At 37.6% G+C, this 22,965-nt stretch overlaps 2 protein-coding genes across 3 annotated transcripts in view; one reads left to right on the top strand and one right to left on the bottom strand.

Annotated features, from left to right (window-relative positions):
* Nup88 (nucleoporin 88) overlaps positions 1-4,504 on the top strand; it is a 29,589-nt gene extending 25,085 nt beyond the window's left edge. The window contains exons 11-17 of the mRNA XM_027922563.3: positions 1,937-2,095; positions 2,499-2,624; positions 2,729-2,794; positions 2,906-2,986; positions 3,283-3,409; positions 3,565-3,683; positions 4,338-4,504. Of these exons, the coding sequence (XP_027778364.1) occupies positions 1,937-2,095; positions 2,499-2,624; positions 2,729-2,794; positions 2,906-2,986; positions 3,283-3,409; positions 3,565-3,683; positions 4,338-4,401 (742 nt within the window). The 3' untranslated portion in view covers positions 4,402-4,504. The remainder of the gene's footprint in view (positions 1-1,936; positions 2,096-2,498; positions 2,625-2,728; positions 2,795-2,905; positions 2,987-3,282; positions 3,410-3,564; positions 3,684-4,337) is intronic.
* Positions 4,505-4,781: 277 nt separating this feature from the next.
* Positions 4,782-22,965, bottom strand: part of Rabep1 (rabaptin, RAB GTPase binding effector protein 1) — a 99,350-nt gene continuing 81,166 nt past the window's right edge. For both annotated transcript variants that reach the window (XM_027922653.2, XM_071603758.1), the window contains exons 12-18: positions 20,807-20,905; positions 15,607-15,747; positions 12,748-12,937; positions 11,921-11,976; positions 9,141-9,239; positions 8,112-8,228; positions 4,782-7,433 (exon numbers count right to left, since the gene is read on the bottom strand). In XM_027922653.2, coding sequence (XP_027778454.1) covers positions 7,332-7,433; positions 8,112-8,228; positions 9,141-9,239; positions 11,921-11,976; positions 12,748-12,937; positions 15,607-15,747; positions 20,807-20,905 — 804 coding nt within the window. In that variant the 3' untranslated portion in view covers positions 4,782-7,331. The remainder of the gene's footprint in view (positions 7,434-8,111; positions 8,229-9,140; positions 9,240-11,920; positions 11,977-12,747; positions 12,938-15,606; positions 15,748-20,806; positions 20,906-22,965) is intronic.

Here is a 22,965-nt window from a genome sequence, read left to right as displayed (position 1 = left end):
TTTTTAATTTTTGGTACTAAGAATTGAACCCAGAGGCAATTTACCACTAAGCCACATCCCAGCCTTCTTATTTTTAAGACAAGATCTCACCAAGTTGCTTAGAGCCTAAGTTGCCGAGGCTGGCCTTGAACTTGTAGTCCTCCTGCCTTAGCCTCCAAGTTCCTGGGATTACAGGAGTTCACCACCACACCTGACATATTACAGTTTGTTTTAGCTTCTGGCTTGAGGGTTGAAAGGGTGGATATGTCCGTTTTCCCTGCTGTGTCTGGAAGTGTTCATTTTAGACATGGTTTCTGGTATCTCCATCAAATAGCTGAAAATTGAGAGCTTTTCCTTAAAGTGTGGGAAAAAATACTAAAGTTAATAATGAATTCCATTATTAATAATGAACTAGATTTAATAGTCATCATGCTGTATGTGCCAGGCTCAGAAGTAAGCCATGTTCCTGCATCATGTCCTGGAATTATCAGAGTAGCCTTCAAAAAGAACACTGTTCCCCATCTTACAGAAGAGGAAACAGACTTGAGAGTTTAAGCCAATGCAGAAGTCAAGGAAAAGACAACTGGGATTTAGGTCTGACTGATTCTAAAGTTCATATTCAGTCTTAATTTCTTCTCTACCAGCCTCATCAGGGAGTGTGTAAACTCTAGAAGAAAGGTGGTATAAAGCCAAAATCAGCAGTCCTTGTTGCTTTTTAAGAAACTCAGATATTAAGCTGTAATCATCATTTTCCTTTTCCAACAGCTTTGGAAGGTCATTCTGAGTTTTACAAATGCAGGAGTGGGAATATCAAAATCAAAAGTCAGTTCTGAATGTTAAAGCCTAGTCTCCTGGTGTCAGTTTGGAGCATGTGCTTCTATATACTGATTTATGTAGAAAATACTAGCATTCATTTACTGTCCTTAGAAGGTCTTCTGTGAGCCAGGCGCGATATTGCATGCCTGTAAACCCAGCAACTTGGGGAGGCTGAGACAGGAGGATTATGAATTCAAAGCTAAGCCTCAGCAATGGCAAGGCACTAAGTGACTTGGTGAGACCCTGTCTCTAAATAAAATACAAAATAGGGCTGAGGGTGTGGCTCAATGGCCAAGTGCCTCAAGTTCAATCCCCAGTACCAAAAAAAAAAAAAAGTCTTCCACATTAAAAAAAAAAATGACACTAATACTACTTAGATGGGGAAAAAATTATAAATTTTGTGTTGCTTATACTAAAAGAGACTGAAAATTAGCAAGACTAAACAAAATAAAGTCACTGGAAAAATATTTGCTGTTTGCCTCAGCATATTTTTCAAAAGTCCACATACCTTTAGTAAAATAGGACCTAGTCACACCAATTTCAGAGTAAAGATATGAATCCTAAATGATGAAAAAACTCAATTATCTGGATACCTTCAAATCATGTTTCTGCCAACTCCCTAAAATACAGATTATCTATAAAGTAATGTCACTGTTTAACAAACCTTGTGAATTTAAATTGTCATTTTCAAAGTAAGTTAGTTACCATGTTGCCAAAATTTTATACTCTTTCAAGCACTTTCTAAAATTGCCTTTGCAAATATTTATGATTGAGGGCATACAATTTTTAGGAATCAAGTTATATACAACTGCATATGGCATATAGTTGTTATCTGTCTTAAATTGGTGTTGATCAAGTCTGTACCTAAGAAAGGAGTGACTTGTTTGTGGCTCTAGCGTATAAAACAAGTTCTTGAGTCCTTTGCGGAAAGGATCTGTTGTTAAGAGTCCAAAATGCTTTCACACATGGCAGCATAAAGGGACAACTTCTGAACGTGATCTCTTCAAGGTGGAAAACATACATTCTTGTGCTTTTGAGTAACAACTTTTTGTTTATGTTCTCCAAGTTCTGGATAAGTTTGGTTTATGCTTTCATATAGTAAATAACTCCATTGGTAGACTTTCATTTATCTGTTTTATAGAAGTACTGTCCATCCAGCTTCTCCTCCCCTGCTGTGTACCCGAGAAGATGTTGAAGTGACAGAGTCCCCTCTCCGTATTCTGGCTGAGACCCCAGATTCCTTTGAAAAGCATATTAGAAGCATTTTGCAACGTAGTGTTGCCAATCCAGCATTTCTCAAGTATGTGATTTGAGCATCCAGATTTTAAGAATGGGTTTTGTTCTCTCTCTTCAAAATTATTGTTCATCCTTTCTGTCCTCAGCTATTTCATATCTGCTTTACTGTGGTGGAGGTGGAAGAGACACAGGGCATATCTCATCAGTTAGTGAGTAGAGGAAGAGAAGTGACACCTGAGAGTGATAAACAAAGTGAAAAAGGAAGCTGGGCATGGGGGTGGATGCCTATAATCCCAATGGCTTTGGAGACTAAGGCAAGAGGATCATAAGTTTGAGGCCAGCCTCAGCAACTTAGCAAGACCTTGTTTTAAAATAAATAAGTGCAAAAAAGGAAAAAAGCAGCTGACTCATTCTGTTTTCACTAGTCTTACTTGGCTAAGGAAAATGATAGAAATTTTCATTTTAAGATCATCTGAAAAGGATTTGGCCCCTCCTCCTGAGGAATGCCTTCAGCTTATCAGCAGAGCCACCCAGGTGTTCAGAGAACAGTACATTCTTAAGCAGGACTTGGCAAAGGAAGAGATTCAGCGGAGGTAGGATGTCTTATGTTCACAACCATTAGTCCCTGGTTGGTAGCTGGTGCTGTATTAATAGCCCAGGCCTGGCTTCTGATTAAACTTTATTTTCCTTCTTAAAGGGTCAAATTATTATGTGACCAAAAAAAGAAACAGCTAGAAGATCTCAATTATTGTCGAGAGGAGAGGTAAGTGTCAAAACTAGGGAGAATGAAACAGTAATGTAGGGGACTGAATCTCACCTCAAGATGTTGAACACATCAGTGAACCCCAAGAGTCTTTGTTTCTTATGCCATCAGGAAGAGTCTACGGGAAATGGCTGAGCGCTTAGCTGACAAATATGAGGAAGCCAAGGAGAAACAAGAAGATATCATGAATAGGTCAGTGGGCTGTGTAATATTCAGTTCCCTACTCAGATACTAGCAACCTTATTAAGTACTAATAGTATTATGAAGAAAATAGACCTTAGCAGTTGCTCACATACCTATAGAATTGAATGGATCCCTGTTTCTCCTCTGAAGTATATGTTAGGAAAGATATGTCATTTTCCCCTAATCTATCCTGTGGAGACCTCCTCCCCAGATACCAGAGTCTTGAATTACAAGCTTTATTGTGATTATATTTCTCATAATTAGCGGAGATCTTAAGCTGAGATGTTTGCTTACCTTATCTAAAGGATGAAAAAAGTACTTCACAGTTTTCACTCTCAGCTCCCAGTTCTCTCTGATAGTGAGAGAGACATGAAGAAAGAATTACAGCTGATACCGGATCAACTTCGACATTTGGGCAATGCCATCAAACAGGTAGGAATGGGTACAAGGTGGTTAAATTCAGTCTTATTTTTTAAGCATTATGCTACAGAAAATAATTTCATAAAATATAACAAGAACAGATTAAAACATGTAAAAACGTGTGGCAAAGCATACTAAAATATTCATGTTCTGTTTGATTACTTAAGGTTACTATGAAAAAAGACTATCAACAGCGAAAGATGGAAAAGGTGCCAAGTCCTCAAAAACCGAGCATCACCCTCAGTGCCTACCAGCGGAAATGCATCCAGTCCATTCTGAAGGAGGAGTAAGTAAATGCTTATAAACTTGCTATTGTTGTAAAAATAGTTTTTTTCTCTGGAGTATGCCAAAGTCGACCTCTGTCTGCCCAGGTAAAGATTCCCAAGTTTTAGTGTCTGCACATCACTAATTACTAGAATAGGGACTTAAGCAATGAGTATGGAATATGATGGCTTTTCTATAATGTGATTTTGTTGTGTGGTCAAAAGTATTTTCCCAGAGAGAGACTATGTTCAAAAATATTTCCTGGGGTTGTTGCTCAATGGTAGAATGCTCGCCTAGCATGTGTGAGGCACTGGGTTCGATCCTCAGCACCACATAAAAATGAAATAAAGATATCATGTGTCCACCTTCAACTAAAAAATAAATATTAAAAAAAAAATTCTTGGGGCTGGAGGTATACAGCTCAGTGGTAGAGCAATCAAGTAGCATACACAAGATCCTGGGTTCTATCCCCAGTACTTAGCCACAAAAAATAAATTCCAGTAGTTGAACCAGTTTGCCGCCTTAAATGAGTAAATACCTACTATCCATCTGGAACCGTAAGTTGTTAATTTAAGCAAAGAAGTTCTTAGATAATTCAGCATTACTCGTTTCAGTTCTTAAGATTCTGTACTAATGACTTTCATCTCTAAAAATGAGTGACTTTATGATTTTACAGGGGTGAACACATAAGGGAAATGGTGAAGCAAATCAATGATATCCGAAATCATGTAAACTTCTGACACCAGGATTAGATTCACAACTGAAATTAACAAAACTGAAGATTCAAACCCATACTGTAAACCAAACAGCACTAATTTATAAAGAAGCATTTTTTTGGATGAATTTGGTGTGGTTTATCATTTTTAATATTTGTTTTATAATTATTGAATAAATATATTTAAAAATTGGAATGTGCTTTATAACTAAACTCAGTGATCGTATGCAACAAGGGCCCAGTATCATTTTCAAAAACAAAACCACCCTGAGACACAGGCTTTCAGCTGTACACTTCCAAGTCTCCTTGACCCTACTGAACTTTCTCTCTATTGAAGCCAGAATAAGAGCTGCATTTTAAAGTAGCATCACAACACTAGAATTCAAAGGAAAAGGCCACACAGTCTACTGGGCAGCAGCTTTTTTTAATTTGAACACTTCTTCTTAAGGAAACACCTTCAGTACAGTTAGCAACAGTTACACCTGCAATCTGCTCAGAGCAGAGCTAAAGATCCACAATTGCCAAGGCCACCTCTGCTCACTTCTCACAGGCACTATTACCTTTCAGAGCTGAGTTTGGCTGTGCTGTGTCTCGACTGAGTAGGTACAAGGTGCAAGTGTTAGCACCTTAAAGAAAGAAAGAAATAGCTTGGTAGGCAGTATATGGTTTTGTCTCAGCTTTACATCTTTTTGTACCTGCCAATATGAGTTCTGAAAGGTAATAACCATACCTGCCTAGAAATGGCCAAGTGACTGCCAATTAAAAACCACATTGTAAGGTACATTACAGGTAAGAGGTAAATTGGGTTAGACATGCGAGAGAACAGGTGTACACAGACTGAATACAAGCACAGGAACACTTGTGAAACCCAACTGATCTTTTCCTTAGAAGGGATAAATTTCACCTTCTTAAATCAGATTTCATTTATTCAGAAAATCCCACCTGGAGATTTATTCAGAAAATCCTACCTGGAGAGTATCACAGCAGTTTGTTTCATACCAGACTGTTAAAATGCAGTCTCAATTTGGGTTTTTCTAGGATATTTTTCTCAATTTAGTGGATTCCAACAGTTTGCATCTGCCATAGTACAGACCATGAAGAGTTCCCTAATCATGATTTTATTGCCCCAATACCCATCTTCTGGAGAAAAAAAAGGTGCTCAGTCTCAGCAGTTAACTGGAAACAATGGTTCAGAAAGATTACGAATTACTCCTCATGATTTATAGTGCTAAATAAGCTTGGGGCCTATGCAAGGAACTAGTCTTAACTGTGTAAATCATATTCTGTAACTAACAAAATTCCCTGTAACTCAAAGAGGACATGTTTCCTTTAAACCAAGTAGACTTTATACAAAAGGACTTCAATCAATTATAATGCTTCATGCATGACAAGCCTTTAGCACTACTTTCATAATTAGTATTTACTTTTAAATTCATAATCATGAATGCAAGACTACAAAAATAATCCATGGGATGATGTAATGTAGTCCTTATCATTTATCCTGTGGAAGAAAGATCTTTAGGACAAATCCATACTGACTTCATTTATAACAAAGTTCACTAATTCCTATAAGGTTCCTTCAGGTATCCCTCTGCTATTCAACATCAATTAAAAAAAAGTACTTAAACATTTTTCCTTTTGAATGTTGTACATGGTGAATTAAACAGAGCCTTCCACTAGCTGCTCTTGGGGCAGTACTGCAGCAGGTGAACAGTGAGCATGACACAAATTTACTGTTTCTGCAACACTTCATGAAGCTATGGCAAAAACAACTTGTTCCACCAAGGTTTTCTTCACACAAGAAACTCACACTCTTGGAAAATGACAGAGCAGATTTCCAAACTGATTGATACACTAAATGGATTTCCCCCCAATTTCACTGTGAGCATTGTCACTTACACTCCAGATCAAAATTGTAAAAAAAAACATCAAGTAAGTATCTGCCAAACCTCATTACTTTTCTATATTTGACACTTTTAAAACAAATAGTATTTAAGCCCACTGATTCAAGTTGAAAATAAGTAGATTTATAAATATATGATAGATGATGTCAGGTATAGTTTGTTTATTATTTTTTCACTGATCCAATAACTAGGCCAAAACATCAAAAGTCTGGTGCCAGTTCAACCCCGGCACCTGTGGGGCCCACGAAGATCTTCCAGGTATGCAGAAAAAGTGCTTCCAAATAGTTTCTTGTGCTTTTCCTTTAAACTCAACTTACAATACATACATATATATGTATACATACATACATATATACATACATATATATAATTATCCATATATAATCTCAGCCAAGTTTTCAAATCCTCCTAATTCTGTACTTGAACTGGTTTGGTTTGCCACAGTCTTAAAGTTCTTAGGCAAGTTTCAGTAGCATTTAAAAATCCTCCAATATAAGATAAAATGGTAAAAAGAAGAAAATGCACTAAACGAGGGAAATACAGTCAGTAGCCAATGGCCTGCTCTCAAACTTCATATTTTAATATAAAATATTCATACAGCATACTACACCTCTGTCTGCTATCTGAATACTGTTACTGATGAGCTCTCTAGACAACAGAAAAAGAAATTCTCTCACTATGAACAGAAAATGTAATTCCAAACACTACTGGGAAGTTGCTTTAGGGTAAGAAAATGTGTTTGAAAATTTTATGTTGGAGAAATCAGGCAAAGATACAGCCCTTTTCCATCACCAAATCTGATCCCACACCTGTTGGAATCAAGCCCGGAGTCTGGTTAGTGTTCATTGGAAAGGTCTGTTGGCTGCAAATGACCCTGGCTGCTGGCTGTCCCTGTGCTGCACAGTCTTCTCTCACCAGAAATAAGCATTTCTCCAATCGTCCTTTTGTTGTGACTTCGGCTTCTTCAGTTAAGAGTTAAATAATAATTAATGTTGATCTAAAGATGAGTTAAAAACCCCAAAGTGCAGACTAGAATCCTGCTGTCAGGGTGTCATGTCTCAGGGAGCTGGTTAATGTCTGTCAGTTTGGTATCATTCAGAATTGCCCGGATTCTCTCCAAGGAGTCTGCTTGCCGGATCCGCTCTAACTGCACCTGGAGAAACAATGGTGAGATATGTGCAGGTGGCCCATTGCCTAGATTTTCTCAGCCTTTGGTTTAGCTGAGATGCAGCAGATTAATTCACCAGAGCAGTCATTTCAGAGAAGGAAGGCAGCAGCAAGAACAATTTAATTTTTAAAATTCCCCAAAGCTACTTTGTAACAATCTAGTATTATGAATATAAATGCTGTGATTATGGAGACCTGACTCAATCCCCAAGAAGACACAGTTCAGCTGGGAAGAAAACAAGCTGACAGTCTACTAAATGTCACTAGACATTGACAGAGTGCCGAGGGAGCATGGTGGAGGAAGGAAGTACTTCAGACTCAGCTCAGGGACCTAGAAGGTTCCACTGAGAGGACAAACATAAGCTGGGCCCTCAAGGAAAGGAGTCAGGGGGAGACAAGGAATTTACTGGAGGGAACACCATGCTCTTGGCTGGACACTAAGTAGTTTTTTAAAAATTTAGGTCATAAAATACAAGTTTATACTCATATAGCAAGGTATAGAGGAAAGAGATCAAGGTTCTGTAGGTTCTGGCTTGATTGTCTAGGTAGACATTTGGGGTAGAGGTAAAAGCAGCTGCAGTCACTACATTGCTAGCTACTCTAGTGCTCAAGGATGGCAAGATTCTCTCCCCACAGTTTCACAGTGGTTCCCCAAATGCCTCACCTGAAGGGTTTGAGAAAGCTTTACAAAATCTCTCTGGACTTGTTCACTGACATCTAATTCTGTCTGTAATCTCTGAGCTTTGTTCTTCTCTTCAAACATTAGTTGCTCAACAGCAGCCTAAAATATAAAAGTTTTGAATGTTAATGCCAAAGAGGCAAAAGTCAGAATTACTCAGAAACTTAAACTTGTTACCTACTCCTAGGGAAGATATCTCCCATATCCCACTAATCTCTCTTTATCTATAGGACAAGGGTGCAAACTGGCCAAGATATCTGCTCTAGGATCTAAAATGAATTGGACACAAAAGCCAGTATAAAAATGGATTAAAGTACTGCACCAGCTACCTCTAGCAACTGGTGACAGTGATTAATATAAAAACAGCTGCTAAGATCAGTAGCTGTCACAGCAACAGGGATAGAAACCTCAGGGATTTCCTCTGACAATCACAACAGACAAATATCCACCAGGAAAATTCTCAGTAAATATGCCCCAGTCTTCCTTATAGCACAAAACTTCAGCAGGATGTGAACTGTTGCCTTTCTAAAGACAAGTGGCTATTGAATAACACCAACAGAACATTTCTGCACCTAAATGTCTGACCACACAGTTCACTAAGATGCTTTCTAGGCAACTCTCCCTACAATTAGCCAAATGCCCTTCAATTCTAACTGGATCAATCAATTCAGGCAGTAAATGTGGTTCAATACAATCATATGATCTGACACATCATTCAAATGAAATGAACATTTCAAAGCATGTTTCTAACTGGGCATTGCCCAAGCTTGGTTTAATGGCCCTGATGGCCAGTCTGGCCTACTAAAGCCTATGACAGGCCTCTAGGGCTGGCAGAATGAAGATTTACTCCAACTCTGATTCAAATTCATTTTCTTTTTGCAAGCAGCTAGTCTTCCCTACTTTCAGAAGGTGATATTCCATACCAGCAATATTGGTTTGATTTGGTTTTGTAAACAATTAAGATGTGTTCCTACATTCTTAGCCTTAAAAGTTAAATAACCACAAAAATATCACCTTAGCAGCAGTCTCTTTCTTTAACTGGTCTTCCAAATTGATCTTTATCTCCTGAAGATTCTCAAGCTGTTGAGACTTCTCTCTAAATGTAGAATCCAACTGTAAAATTAAAAAGGAAAAAGCTGAACCTTACAAACTCCCTATAGGCCAGAGCATGCTGCCTAGAAAAGCCTACAGGCTATGTTTGGAATGTACTTCTCACCTTTTAATGTCTGGATTCTGTTTTTCCTTCCAGAACTATTTTTTCATTAACTACTTATTGGGTACCTACCATGTTCTAAGGCTTAGAGCTGGAGAAATCAGGAGAGACCAGACATGTTAATAATTATGGCATGTGAACCCAGAAGAAGGAAAAAGTACTTAATTCTGCCAGAAAACTTAAGAAGTATTTCCTAGAAGAAATGCTGCTTGACTATTAAAAGATGAAAATGTTTATAGAGGCAGGAAAACAGGGAGAAAAGAAACAGAGACACTCAAAAAAGAGGGAAATGGTGGCATGCATAAAAATGCCTTCAGGAATGGTGGTGGGTTCTTACCCACAGCAGTGTCCGGGCTGTAGAATTTGAGGCATGTCAGGCAAGAAGAGATCTCTGGCTGGCTAAGGAATACCAACTTGTCCTGTGGATAAAGGAAGCCACTGGAAGGTTTTTCAACAAGAGACGTCATAGTTGAGTTTGTAATTTTTTGAAGATCACCTTGCTTTTAATATAGAGATGAATTTCAAGATGCTAAATTCAGGAGACAGGAAACAAGCTCTTTTTTGAAGCACATCCTCAGCGCTTTTGTGTGTGTATATATTTTATTTAGAGACAGGGTCTCACTGAGTTGCTTAGGGCCTCACTAAGTTGCTGAGGCTGGCTCATGATCCTCCTGCCTCAGCCTCTTGAGCTGCTGGGATTACAGGTGTGTACCACCTCACCTGGCTAGGAAACAAGCTCTTAAAATATTTAAGGTGAGAAGTGAGTCTGAAACCACACAGGGTGACAGTGGAGTAAAATGATAAGGTGTTAGTTATCTGAGTACAGTTTATTCCCTCTCTCATTTCTCCCACCCGCACCCCTGCTTTCTGGCACTAGGGACTGAGCCCAGAGCTTCACACACGTGGCTCACTGAGCCACACTACCAGCCCTATAGTCATCTCTATAATGCAATCATAGTAGCCAAGTGGAGGCAGAGGCAGGCTGCAGCAGGTAAGGACTGCTTGTGAGGCCCCTCTTCAAGAGTGTCAGCAAGCCAGGAACAGTGGCACACACCTATTAATTCCAGCAAGGCAGGAAGATCACAAGTTCAAGGCCAGCCTGGGCAACCAGTGAGACCCTGCCTCAAAATAAAAAATAAAAAGGGCTGGGGTACAGCTCAGTGGTGGAGTACTTGCCTAGTATGTGTGAGGCCCTACCTTAAAAGAAAAAAAAAAAAAAAAAAAAAAAAGATGTTGCACAAAAGCCAGGCATTCATGTAATCTCAGCTACTTGTAAGGCTGAGGCAGGACAGCTTAAGACCTAGAATTCAAGGCCAGCCTGAGCAACTCAGTGAGACCCTGTCTCAAAATAAAACTAAACAAGGGCTGAGAATGTAGCTCAGTGCCTGCCTAGCACATGCAAATCCAAGGACACAATCCTAAGCACTAAAAACAAAAATGTGGCAGTCAAGAAAAGAAAGGTGGCTTGAGAGAAGTGCAAAGAGAAACTTTCCCTTTTAATGGGAGACACCTGAACATATCTGAGTAATAGGAAAGATCAACAAAGAGCCCAAGACTCAGAGTGGAAGGCTGGAAAACACGAGAGGGATTCAGTGAAAGCACCTCTGCAGTGACATACTATGGTGAGAAATAGATCATCATTTTCTCAAGAAAGAAGAGAGAAGGCTGGGAATAAGAGCAGGAGAACAAGTGACCGAGGAGCCTGAAGATGGTCCTGCATTTTGACTGCAGAGTGAGCTCAGCATCTGCTGAGTGTGAGGGATTTGAGGTGATAATGACTGAAGTAGTCCCCACAGGGGATGGAAGAGAGACACCTTAGGACAAATGAAAGGCTGTCTGGGAACACCAGAGCCCCATCTAACAGCACAAGCAGAACTGATGGCATCAGCAGCCTGGGGACACCAGGTCTAAGCCAAAGTTGGGCAGTAATTAAATGAGGGCAGCAGAAGAACAAGGAATCTGGGGATTGGAGAATGTGCATGGAAGACTAGCTGAAGAGGCAAGGTGTTTAAGTTGCAGCTTGGAAGTAAAGAAAGCAAAGCCAAGAAGGAGTTACTTAATCCAAGAGAAAGGAAAAGTTAAAAGTTAGGGAAGTAAAGAAGTGGAGGAAGTACCCAGAAGGACCTGTAGGAGTAAGACCAGGATGATGAAAGCTGTGGCCAAGGAGGGCAGAGTGGAGGCCAAGATCTCTGACTAAAGGAATAAGGAGGCCAGGAACTGAATGGGTTACCTGCCACAGGTGTTGTGTTGTCTAAGAGGACTCCAAGCCAGCTAGACAGCATGCTCTACTTAGAAATGTTTTCTACACACTCCTACGGTAGCTTTATGTGTACATCATGTCAGGACCATGCCTGCCTGTTTCCCACGACAATGGAGACTCCAGGCTACAGTCAAGTCATCCTCTTCCCCTTTCCTCCTCCAGTCAACACAGCCTGACACACAACAGCCTCTCAATAAATGTTCATCATCATCCAAAGTTCCTTAAAGGCCAAGTATTGTGCTCAACTATTTCTTATTCCTTGGCTCTAAGATTAAATATCAACTGATTGTTGACAGAATTAATTTTAAACTTATGACTCACCTGTTCTTTTTCTACTTTTATTCTTTCTAATTCAGCCTTCAGACTAGAAATGGAAGCTGTAAGAGGAAAGGGGAGAAATATTAGCAATCATTTATTATTGTGCATTATTATTTTTTCCTTAAGCTATACCAAAGGACTCAAATATATACTGAACATGGGGGAAAAGGTCCTTTCTCAAAACTATCCCCAACCAAGCAGCATCATTATCAAGCTCAGGTAAAGGCAGAGTCCACATGAAAGGACACTATTATAAACTACCTCTCCATCAAGTATACACATCTGACTGTCAGGGGGAAAAGATACTCCTAGCAGTTAACACATCAAAGTTCTACTTGGAAATATCACCCATCTAACTGCATTCCCAGTGGCCTGGATTCCAGTGTTGTTTTCTGTTAGTAACTGACAAAGAAAGGTCATCAGAGCTCCTAAAAAACACAAGATTTTTTGTTTTCAGTTTTTTAGTTGCCATATTACTAGATATATCAGAACATCTGAGAAAAATGGGTTGAATCCTTACTTTTTTCCTATACTTTCCTCTTTTCCACATCCTATGACCAACTATTAATTTTCACAATCAGAGAAGTTTTATTTAATCCCAGTGACTCGGGAGGCTAAGTCAGGAAGATCCTAAGTTCTAGGCCAGCCTCAGCAACTTACTGAGACCCTATCTCAAAATAAAAATAATGAAGGGCCAGGTATAGCTCAGTGGTAGAGCACCCCTGGGTTAAATCTCTAGTACCGCTGCCCCCCCAACCCCCGCCAAGAAAAAAAGGAAGTAAAAGTTTTATTTAGTAACCAATTCTACACTATATCACTTTTATCTTCACCTATTTCCTCCTTGCAGTTTTCTATTTCTAGCTGCAGAGTTTCTTCAAGGTTTTCTTTTAAACACTGTTCTGCTTGAATCTGCTCTTTTAGGAAAAGTATCTCAGCCTTCAGCTTTTCTTCCATGTGGTCTGCTGCTGTCCGCACATGAATGATGTTCTCACGGTATTTTAATACCAATTCCCGGAGCACCTGGATTCAAGAAACAAGTAGTTATTGGATTTGTGATGGTGAAAGGAAGTAAAGAAACAAAAGATCTTCTACAACCAGAATTTCAGATATTGTTCTAAATGATTCAAATATTAAGACTCTGATCTTTAACCCACATAGGGCTTCAAAGGCACATGACATGTCATGTTAATGCCCAATGTTTCAGAAGAAAGACAATTCCAGTCAAAAATGTGTGTTGTGAACTACATGTTTCCCTCAACCTATTTCCTAAGCAAAACAATTAAAATGTTAAATGACTTGCAATACTAGGTTCACTAGAAATAGTAGCTTAAGTGAAGGGGGGAAAAATCCTCAGGAGTAAGTGTGAACTCTAAGAGAATGAAATTTAATTACTTACCTATTTATTCATTTAAACTGAATATCTACCATAGGCAAAATAGTATCTCAAGCCAGAGCTAAGTAGCAAAGGATGCTTCTAAGGTGATTAGCTGTTTTTCTATAATAAATTCAGTGCGAATCTTATTTTCCCCTAAATTTTAGTACTGGCATCTTCTAAAAATATTTCCAGTTATATCCTAAAGCAACTGTAAAGTAAAAACTGGTATTTTTAGATAACCTTTAAAATCTAGAAATAAAAAAGTCTGTAGAGAATACAGAACAGAGAAGTCTTTCTGACCAAAAGAGAAAAGTATAACAACTATAATTTTCTATAGACAGCAGGTGATAGTATAGTGATTTTAAGCTAATAAGCAAAGCACCCAGGTTTCCAATACCTTCTCATGAGCAAGGAAGAAGGCTCTCCTATGAAAGCCAGGAACCTGAACTAGACACAAGCTGTGGGAGGTGACTGCATGACTGCATGTGGCTAAAGGCAAGATAAACAATTGAATATAAATCATCAAATAAAAGTAAAAAATAACAATAATGTTAAGATGTGCATAAGAAAAAAGAATGAGGTCCATATTGTAGAGGTTGAATCTACAGAACAGGTTTAAGGGAAACACACAAAACTATAAATTTATTTAATGTTTGATTTTTAAATACATTTTTTAAACAATTATAATTTAAAATACAAAAGAAAAAGGGACCTTACAAACAATATTTTTCTGCTTCACTTTGAAATTGCTCTAAGAAATCTCATCTTCACCTGTACTGCTTATAGGGTTTAATAGGTTTAGTCTAAGAAGATAATTTTTATATGTTCAAACTCTAGAAATAATTAGGCTGGGGTTGTGGCTCAGTGGTAGAGTGCTCATCTAACAAACATCTAGAAATAAAAGTAAAAATAAAAAAAAAAAGAAAAAGAAAAGGGTATAAAAGTAGGATCAAGTTAAGGGGACAAATTTCCAAAGGAAACTGATTTTATAGCCCAGATTCACCCAACCACAGAAGAATATAAGTGACCCAAAGTATTTTCTTTATGAACAGAAAGATGATGGGTGTACTTTGACCTTTCAGAGCTAGAAAAAAAATAAATATAAGGAGCCAATGTGGTGACTGTTTTTAATTTAATTTAAATTTTAATTTCTGGCATTCTCTCTATCTAGTTCTGAATAACTACACAGATCTTGAATTTGGCAAAAGATTCTTACACATGACCCCAAAAGCACAAGGAACAGTAGAAAAGAATAGACAAACTGGACTTCATTAAAATTAAAATATTTTGTGCTTCAAACGATACCACCAAGAAAGTCAAAAAAGACAACCCCTCAAATGGAAGAAAACATTTGCAAATTGTATCTCATACAGGACTTATTCTAAATAATATAAAGAACTCTTATGACTCAGTAAGAAAAAGACAAATAATCTGATTTTTAAATTAACAAAGGATCTAAATAAACATGTATCTAGGGAAGATATACAAAAGGCCAATAAGCACATGAAGAGATGTTCATTACCACTGGTCATTAGGGAAATGCAAATGAAAACCACAATGAATTACCATCTCAAACTCATTAGGATGGCTATAATCAAAAATAACAAGAAGTGTTGGCAAGGATGTAGAGGAATCCAAGCTTTTACACACTGATGATGGGAAGACAAGATAGTTCTGTGCCACCGCTTTAGAAAACAGTTTAATTAGATTCCAATGATTTAAACAGAGTTCCCACATAACCTAGCAATTCCACTACAAGGTATATACCCAGAGAGATGAAAACATGGCCATACCAAACTCTGCATGTGGATGTTTATGCAGCATTATTTGTAACAGTCCCCAAATGGAAACAACCCAAATGTCCATCAACAGATAAAACATCCATACAATGGAGTTTTATTCAATCACTGAAGAAATAAATAGTGCTGCCCAATGAAAGAAGTCAGACCCAAAATACTATGGAATGTGATATGATTCCATTCACATGAAAGGCCAGAATAGGCAATCTATAGAGATAGAAGGTAAATTAGTAGTTGGTTAATGTTGGGGTAGAGGGGGAACAGGAGTGATGGCTAAAGGGTAAGAGTTTGTTGTTTTTTTATGTATGTTTGTTTTTAGGTGATGAAAATGTTCTAAGAGTGACTGTCATAGTGGCTACACTTATTTATGAATATACTAGAAAACACTGAATTGTATACTTTAAAAAGATTAAATTGTTTAGTAAATCTCAATAAAGTTGTTTTAAAAAAGAATTTATAGCCATTTCAAAAAACACACTTGTTTACATTTTGGATCACACAGGAAATACACTAACCTCTATCGTGTCTGGGAGGATGAAGTCTTCTGCTTGCTGCAAGGACACATGTAAGCTATGCTTTCCCTGGAGGCTGTCATTGTCTTTCTGTAACCTCAGCAGCTCTTCTGAAACTTGTTCCCGTGACTGCATCAGCACTGCCTGAAATAGAAATAGATACTAATCACAGCCAGAAAAGTAATTCTGGTCTAGTGATAGCCAGACCAGAGAAAAATAAGGCCAAACCCAATGAGATTTGAGGATGGAGGGGTGTGTAATAAAGATCGGCAAGACTTAGAAAGAGCAACTCAAGAATTTTTTTTTCTGATTGCAGCTTTTGTATTCAACAAGGAGATGGGCAATGAGACAAAGAACTAAGCTCATTCTTCCATATTTCTATCAATATCTCAAAAATAATGAGGTTTTCCCCCTGCCCCCATCTCTGGGCTATAGAAGACCACGATCTCCAGCTCAATGGAAGTTACCAATAGAATCAAGGCCTATATGGAGGTGCGTAGCAGAACAGGCCTATAATCCAAACTACTTGGGAGGCAGAAGCAGGAGAATCACAAGTTCAAGACTAGATATCTTAGCAATATTCTGTCTCAAAATAAAGAATAAAAAGGACTGAGAGCTGGACACAGTGGCGTATACTTGCAATCCCAGCAGCTTTGGGGGCTGAGGTAAAAGATTTAGGAGGCACTAAGCAACTTAGTGAGACCCTGTCTCAAATATTAAAAATCTGAAAAGGACTGGGAATGTGGCTCAGTGGTTAAGCACCTCCGGGTTCAATATCCAGGAGTAGAAAGAGAAGAAAAAGACCGCATCAAATAGAGATGTCCTCTAAGACAACTCCTGTCCTTAGGGCATGTATTCAACAGGAAGTGTAGCAAAATAAAAAGCAGTGTCTTCCTCTTCCATTACATGCATGTCTGTTCAAATCTAGGATCACTGTGAATGTCCCAGCAGTCCCAATGCTGCAAGCCATCAAGAGGATCTAAGCTCAGTTAACATGGCCCTTGAGAAGCTCATTCTTACAACAGAATATGCTTATATTCTTCCACTTGCTCAAGTGTAAAATAATTTTAGATATTTCATATTAATTTGTATAAATATAAAAGTTATTCTAGCTAATTTGAGTAGAAGTTATTGTACTACAAAAGTATTTCATTTCTGCTAATTTTTAATACTAAGTCATTTGCCATAAGGGCATACATAATGTAGATTACTCACTCATCTAATATTTATTCAGCAGCTACTACTCTGTGGTAGATGTTTTTCTGCCCACAGGGAATGTAAAGACAAGAGAGAGAGAGAGAGACTTTGCTCTGAAAAAGCTAAAAGTCAAGTAGAGAAAGACAAGTATACCAAAGCAAGTGCTGTAACAAAAACTATACTGAGCAATAAAAGGACAAAGGGGTACCTAATTAGGGGAAGGAAGAGGAGGCGATGAATGAGCTGCAGATAGGCAGTCAAAATCATTGACAAATTTTGGTTAAGCTCCACCGGCTCTTATTTTATTTTTTTTTATTTTAAATATTTATTTTTTAGTTGTAGGTGGACACAATACCTTTATTTTATTTTTATGTGGTACTGAGGAATGAACCCAGTGCTTCACACATGCTAGGCAAGCACTCTTCCTCTGAGCCACAACCCCAGTCCTGGCTCTTATTTTCTTTAGGCTACAATCAGCTGTGTTTTATGATCATTTTCCATTCATTTATAACTAAATATTAGCATCCTACTACCTTTTGAGTATGAAAAAAGAAAAAGAAGAAAATGAGTGTTTCTTCCTCTCTCCCTTTTATTAAAAAAAAAATAGTTGTGTGCGGTTGGCATGTTTAAAAAAAAAAGGGGGGCTGGAGATGTAGCTCTATGATTAAACACCCTGGGTTCAATCCCCAGTACCAAAAAAAAATTTTTTTTAAACAGAAGAATAAGTCAAACACAAACTGAAATGATTATGTATGGGAGCAGATAGAAATTGGGTGAAAGGGGCTGGGGTTGTGGCTCAGCGGTAAAGTGCTTGCTCAGCACGTGCAAGGCCCTGGGTTTGATCCTCAGCACCACATAAAAATAAATAAAATAAAGGTATTGTGTCCAACTACACCTAAAAAATAAATATTAAAAGAATATTTTTTAAAAAAGAAATTGGGTAAAAGGGATAGTGTTAGAGTCTGTAAACAAGTCAGGATGGTGCCTGGCATTTTGCCAGGGGGAGTGGTTTGTGAGGTGGCTCCAGCAAGCCATTAAGTGTGGAGATTCCTTATTGGTTGACTGCTGTATCTAGTTTATGTTAATTAAGATAAGCTGTGTGGAATGCATATGTACCCCTCCTGTCCTACAATAAACGGCTCCCACTCCTGCTGTATCAATCTACACAAGTTGCTCGTCACCCCCCCAGTTATTTTGCTGCAGCCGGACTGCGGCAGGATAGGAAAGAGAAGAGTATACACATTTAACCAGGCTACATATTTTTTTTTAAAAAAAAGTAATCAAGAAAGAAAAGTGGACATATGAAAATGTAGTACAAACAGAAACAAAGATACAAAACAAAGTACAAAACAAACTATCAAATTGATAATATAACCAAAAAGAAAATTCAACTCATGTAACTTCTGAACACAGTACCCAAACTGGAATCCTTTACCTTGTATACATTCTAAGGGGAGAAACAACTACAAAGAAATGTTGAATTTTACTTGGTAAGTTAACTGTTTTTTTTTGAAAGAATTTTTTAATATTTATTTTTCAGTTTTTGGCGGACACAACATCTTTATGTGTATGTGGTGCTGAGGATCAAACCCGGGCCGCACGCATGCCAGGCGAGCGCGCTACCACTTGAGCCACATCCCCAGCCCAAAAGTTAACTGTTAATAGCAATACTGATGCAGCCTGAAATTATTTTATCTCCACCTTAACCAATTAATCATATTTAACATCACTAATAATGGAACTACTCATCGTTACGTGCCTCATGATGTTATAAACTTAGGTAATATTCTTGCCCAAATGTCTGACTTAAACTTAATCATGAGGAAAAAATCAGAATAAGTCAAACACAAACTGAAATAATTATGTATGGGAGCAGATAGAAATACATTCTGCAAGACAATTAGCTTAAAACATTCTACAAGGCAACTGGACTGGACTCTTCAAAAACATTAAGGTCATTAAAAGGGGGAGGTCTGTTCTAGATTAAAGGAGACTAAAATAACATGATAACAAAATGAAATATGTAGGGGCTGGGGTTGTGGCTCAGCGGTAGAGTGCTCACCTAGCACGTTCAAGGCCCTGGGTTCGATAATCAACACTGAATTAAAAAAAATAAAAAATAAAGGTACTGTGTCCAACTACAACTAAAAAATAAATATTTTTTTAAAATGCAATGAGATCCTTGATTGGTTCCTGAACCAAAAAAGAAAAAAAAAGTCACAACCACCACACCAAAAAAAAAAAAAAAAAAAATCAAGAAATATTAGGGACAATTAGATAAACTTTGAGAATGTAATGAGGGCTGGGATATAGCTCAGTTGGTAGAGTGCTTGCCTTACATGCACAAGGCCCTGGGTTCAATCTCCAGTACCACCAAAAAAAAAAAAAAAAAGAATGTAATAAGTATTATGGTCATATAGAACATCTTAGGAATATTGAGAATTTACAAGTATCATGATGTCTATGACTCAATTCCAAATAAGTAGCAGAAACAAACCACAACATACATAAGCACAAATGATACAGCAAATGCACTGAAGTAGCAAAAGATTAGCAACTGGTGTACTAACATGAAGGTATCTCAGGAGTTGATTCCATAAACTTCCCTGCAGGTTTGAAATTTTTCAAAATAAAATGTTAGGGGAAAATATTAAGATTCCTAAGTCCACTATAGTCACTCTGCAGTGGTCTGAGAGATTGAGCTTTTCTCTCAGCATAAGAACTATTCGTGCTAATTTTGAGAAAATGATAAAAAGATTGGAGTTAACAAGACCTCAACCTTAATTCCAACAATTCTCCAATGTCATCCTGCAACACACTTGTTTAAAGTGGAATCAACCTGAAAAGTGTCTGCAAAGGAAGAGGGCCTCCAAAAGACAAGAAAGAAGAAGGTGCAAGGGGACCACAGCAGGAAACCTTGTCATCATTTATTTGATTGTTATTTTGTCTTCTCTGATCTGAGAATCAATTTGAACTCTCCAGTCAATGATTAGGATGGGTCTTCCCAGCCAAGAGGGCCAGGACTCAGGGATCTGCTCCAAGTGCATTCCAGACAATGGCTGAATGCCAATCAAAAACAAATCATTACCATTCCACATACAGACTTTTGTTTCTGTCCTTTTTTTTTTAATCAGTCATGCCTGAAACTAAAAAGGAAAAGAAAGTGGGGAGCAGGGGTCTCATGAAAATCTAAGGGAGACCAGTAGAGTAAAGGAAGGAATAGAGGGACTGGAGAAATACTGGCCAATGCATGTATGAATATGTAACTGAATCCCACTATTATGTATAATTATGCACCAAAAAAAATTGTCAGCCCTAGATGAACTGAGTAAGAAGCAGCTTTGTATGGTCATGCCAGCAGGACCAACTCTGCCATAATTTACTCAGGCTACCAGATGCAGGGTTCCAACTTTGAGAAAAAGGATGCATGAGGCAAATATAGCCAGGCTTGTGATGAAGGAGGCCTGAGCTTGGGAACTATTTTGCAAAGGCTCCAGCCAACCCTTGTTCTTAAAGCTCTCTGCTTTCATCCCTTTCAGAATTGATGGCCTTCAGAAAGTTCCCCTAATCCACAATAGGCACAATATATATTTTTTTCATAATCCCCACAAAATTACTGAAGTTATTCAAAGTAAATTAGCTGTCCAGGAAAAGCATAATGACTATTCAAAAAGCTGTACCAACTAAAACTCATGAGAGATTTCAATTTTTTAGCTTGTATTTGGAATTGAAAAATTAAACATTGATCCACACTTCATTGTGTTTAAGTTTCCAAAATCAGAAAAATAAATTGTGTTAAATAAAGATGAGAGATTGAGGAGAAGGGTGAGGTTGGTTAAAAAAAAAAGAAAGATGTCTTTGCAGGATTTTGTCTACTACTTTCATCCCATAGGCTCTGTAGAACATAACAGTAACCACTTTGAACAGGGTGATAAAGTCACGTCGGATGATTTAAAGATGGACAAGGAATAAATGTATGTAACACGTATTTAAAATATTGACTTACCATCTGTTCTTGAACATCCCTCTTTGCCTGGGAAAAGCCCTGCTGCAACTCTTCAAGTAAGATTTCTGATGCTTGGGCTCTTAGGACAAGTGCAGAGATCTTAAACAAAATGCATACATGAAAAATATACAGTTAGCAAATTAATTATTCTGAAATTAACAGTGCCATCTTCTGATTATTCTGGGTTCAGAATGAATATTTTACTGGTCCGTGGTGACCATCTCTCCTTTTAACAGACACATGCTCATGTGTTGTATATAAAGTACCAACCTTTCAGATAACCCAAGGTGCTGCCATGACCAAACAGCATTATATGGCTTTCTAGACAGATGTGAAACCAAGTGAACTAGTGACAGATAACAGTTTTTAAAAGACTAAAATTTTTTCATGGCATTTGCAGGTAAATGGATGGCATTGGGGAAGATAATGCTAAGTGAAGTTAGCCAATCCCAAAAAAACAAATGCTGAATGTTTTCTCTGATATAAGGAGTCTGATTCATAGTGGGGTAGGGAGCGGGAGCATGGGAGGAATAGACAAACTCTAGATAAGGCAGAGGGGTGGGAGGGAAAGGGAAGGGGCAGGGGGTTAGCAAGGATGGTGGAATGTGATGGACATCATTATACAAAGTACATGTATGAAGACATGAATTGGTGTCAACATACTTCATATACAACGAGAGATATGAAAAATTTTGCTATATATGTATAATAAGAATTGTAAGGCATTCCACTGTCACTTATTTTAAAAAAAATCAATAAAAAAATAAAAATTTTTAAAAAAGACAAAAAAAAATAAAAGACTAAAATTTTTTTAAAAAAATCAATAAAAAATTGGAGCTGTCTCCACACACAAAAGGTATACATTTCAAAGAAAAAAAAATTAATCTTTTCTGAACTAGCTACAATCTTCTAAGATGGAATACTGAAGGGCAATACCTACACAATTAACATCACTGAATTAACACCTTTGAATTAGTTTTAATGTTCTTAGGGACTTTGATGACTTAAAAAGTATAATATGAACCAACTAACCTACCTGAGAATCAGAAAAACTGTATGAAATTATAAATTATATTACTTGAAGACACTGGAAAACTAACAAAGAAAAAAAAAAATCTCAGAGCTAAGGACCAGGCTGAGGACATGTGGAGAGTATAGTATCTGAAATAGTTCTCTAGAAGCATGTACCTACTTCAGAAGAAATAGACATGACACTCAGAAGCTGAGTAGGATGTTTAAAAACCCCAGGATAGGGTAGCAAAAGTGAAGAGCCCAGAACACATCAAGCAAAGGGACCCCCGGGGTTAACATCCCACACTTGGGTTGGGTTCCCAGAGGCCCACATCCTAGGGAAAGGGAACAATTTTAAATAATCTAACCTTCATAACTATATATATAAGCCAGGCACAGTGATGCATGCCTGTAATCTCAGTGGTTTGGGAGGCTGAGGCAGGAGGATTGCAAGTTCAAAGCCAGCCTCAGCAACTTAGCAAGGCCCTAAGCAACTCAGCAAAACCTTGTCTCAAAGTTTAAAAAAAAAAAAAACTATATATAATCCCAATTCCTGTAACTAGATTAAAGTGATTCAGCACTTTGAATACCACGAGGCCTCCCTCTCGTAAGGAAAATGACATCATCGTAGGCTTTATTATTATTTCAATAACTTTTCAACTTACAATATGCAGCACTCAAATGTAACTACAGAAGAAATATACTTAAAAACAGACAAAAGAAACAGGTCTACAATACCAGATATGTAAATTATTAGAAACTTATTTAAAGATTGAAAAGACAAAATTTGGAACTGCCAGAGAACTAATGAAGAGTAACCAAATGGAAAATAATACATTGAAAAAAACAAATTACTCAAATGATAAATTTAAAGGATGGGTTTACAGAAAAGATCCATTTGAAGAAAAAATTAGTGCACTAAAAACAATACATTTGAAAAAAACAAAGGTAATATAATGGAAAATATAGAAGTTAAAAGGTGCATGGATGAAATGAGAAAGTCTAATATGTATATAAACATTTAAAGAAATAACAGCTAATGGAAATATCTAGTAGAGCTGAAAAATAAGCCTATGCAATAACCTTGTAATTTTACTCCTAAATTCTGGATGTATTCAACAGAAACGAGCCCACATGTGTACCAAAAA

The sequence above is a fragment of the Marmota flaviventris genome, chromosome 17, assembly GCF_047511675.1.
Source record: "Marmota flaviventris isolate mMarFla1 chromosome 17, mMarFla1.hap1, whole genome shotgun sequence".
Lineage (NCBI taxonomy): Eukaryota > Metazoa > Chordata > Mammalia > Rodentia > Sciuridae > Marmota > Marmota flaviventris.
This window is presented reverse-complemented; position numbering and strand designations above follow the sequence as displayed.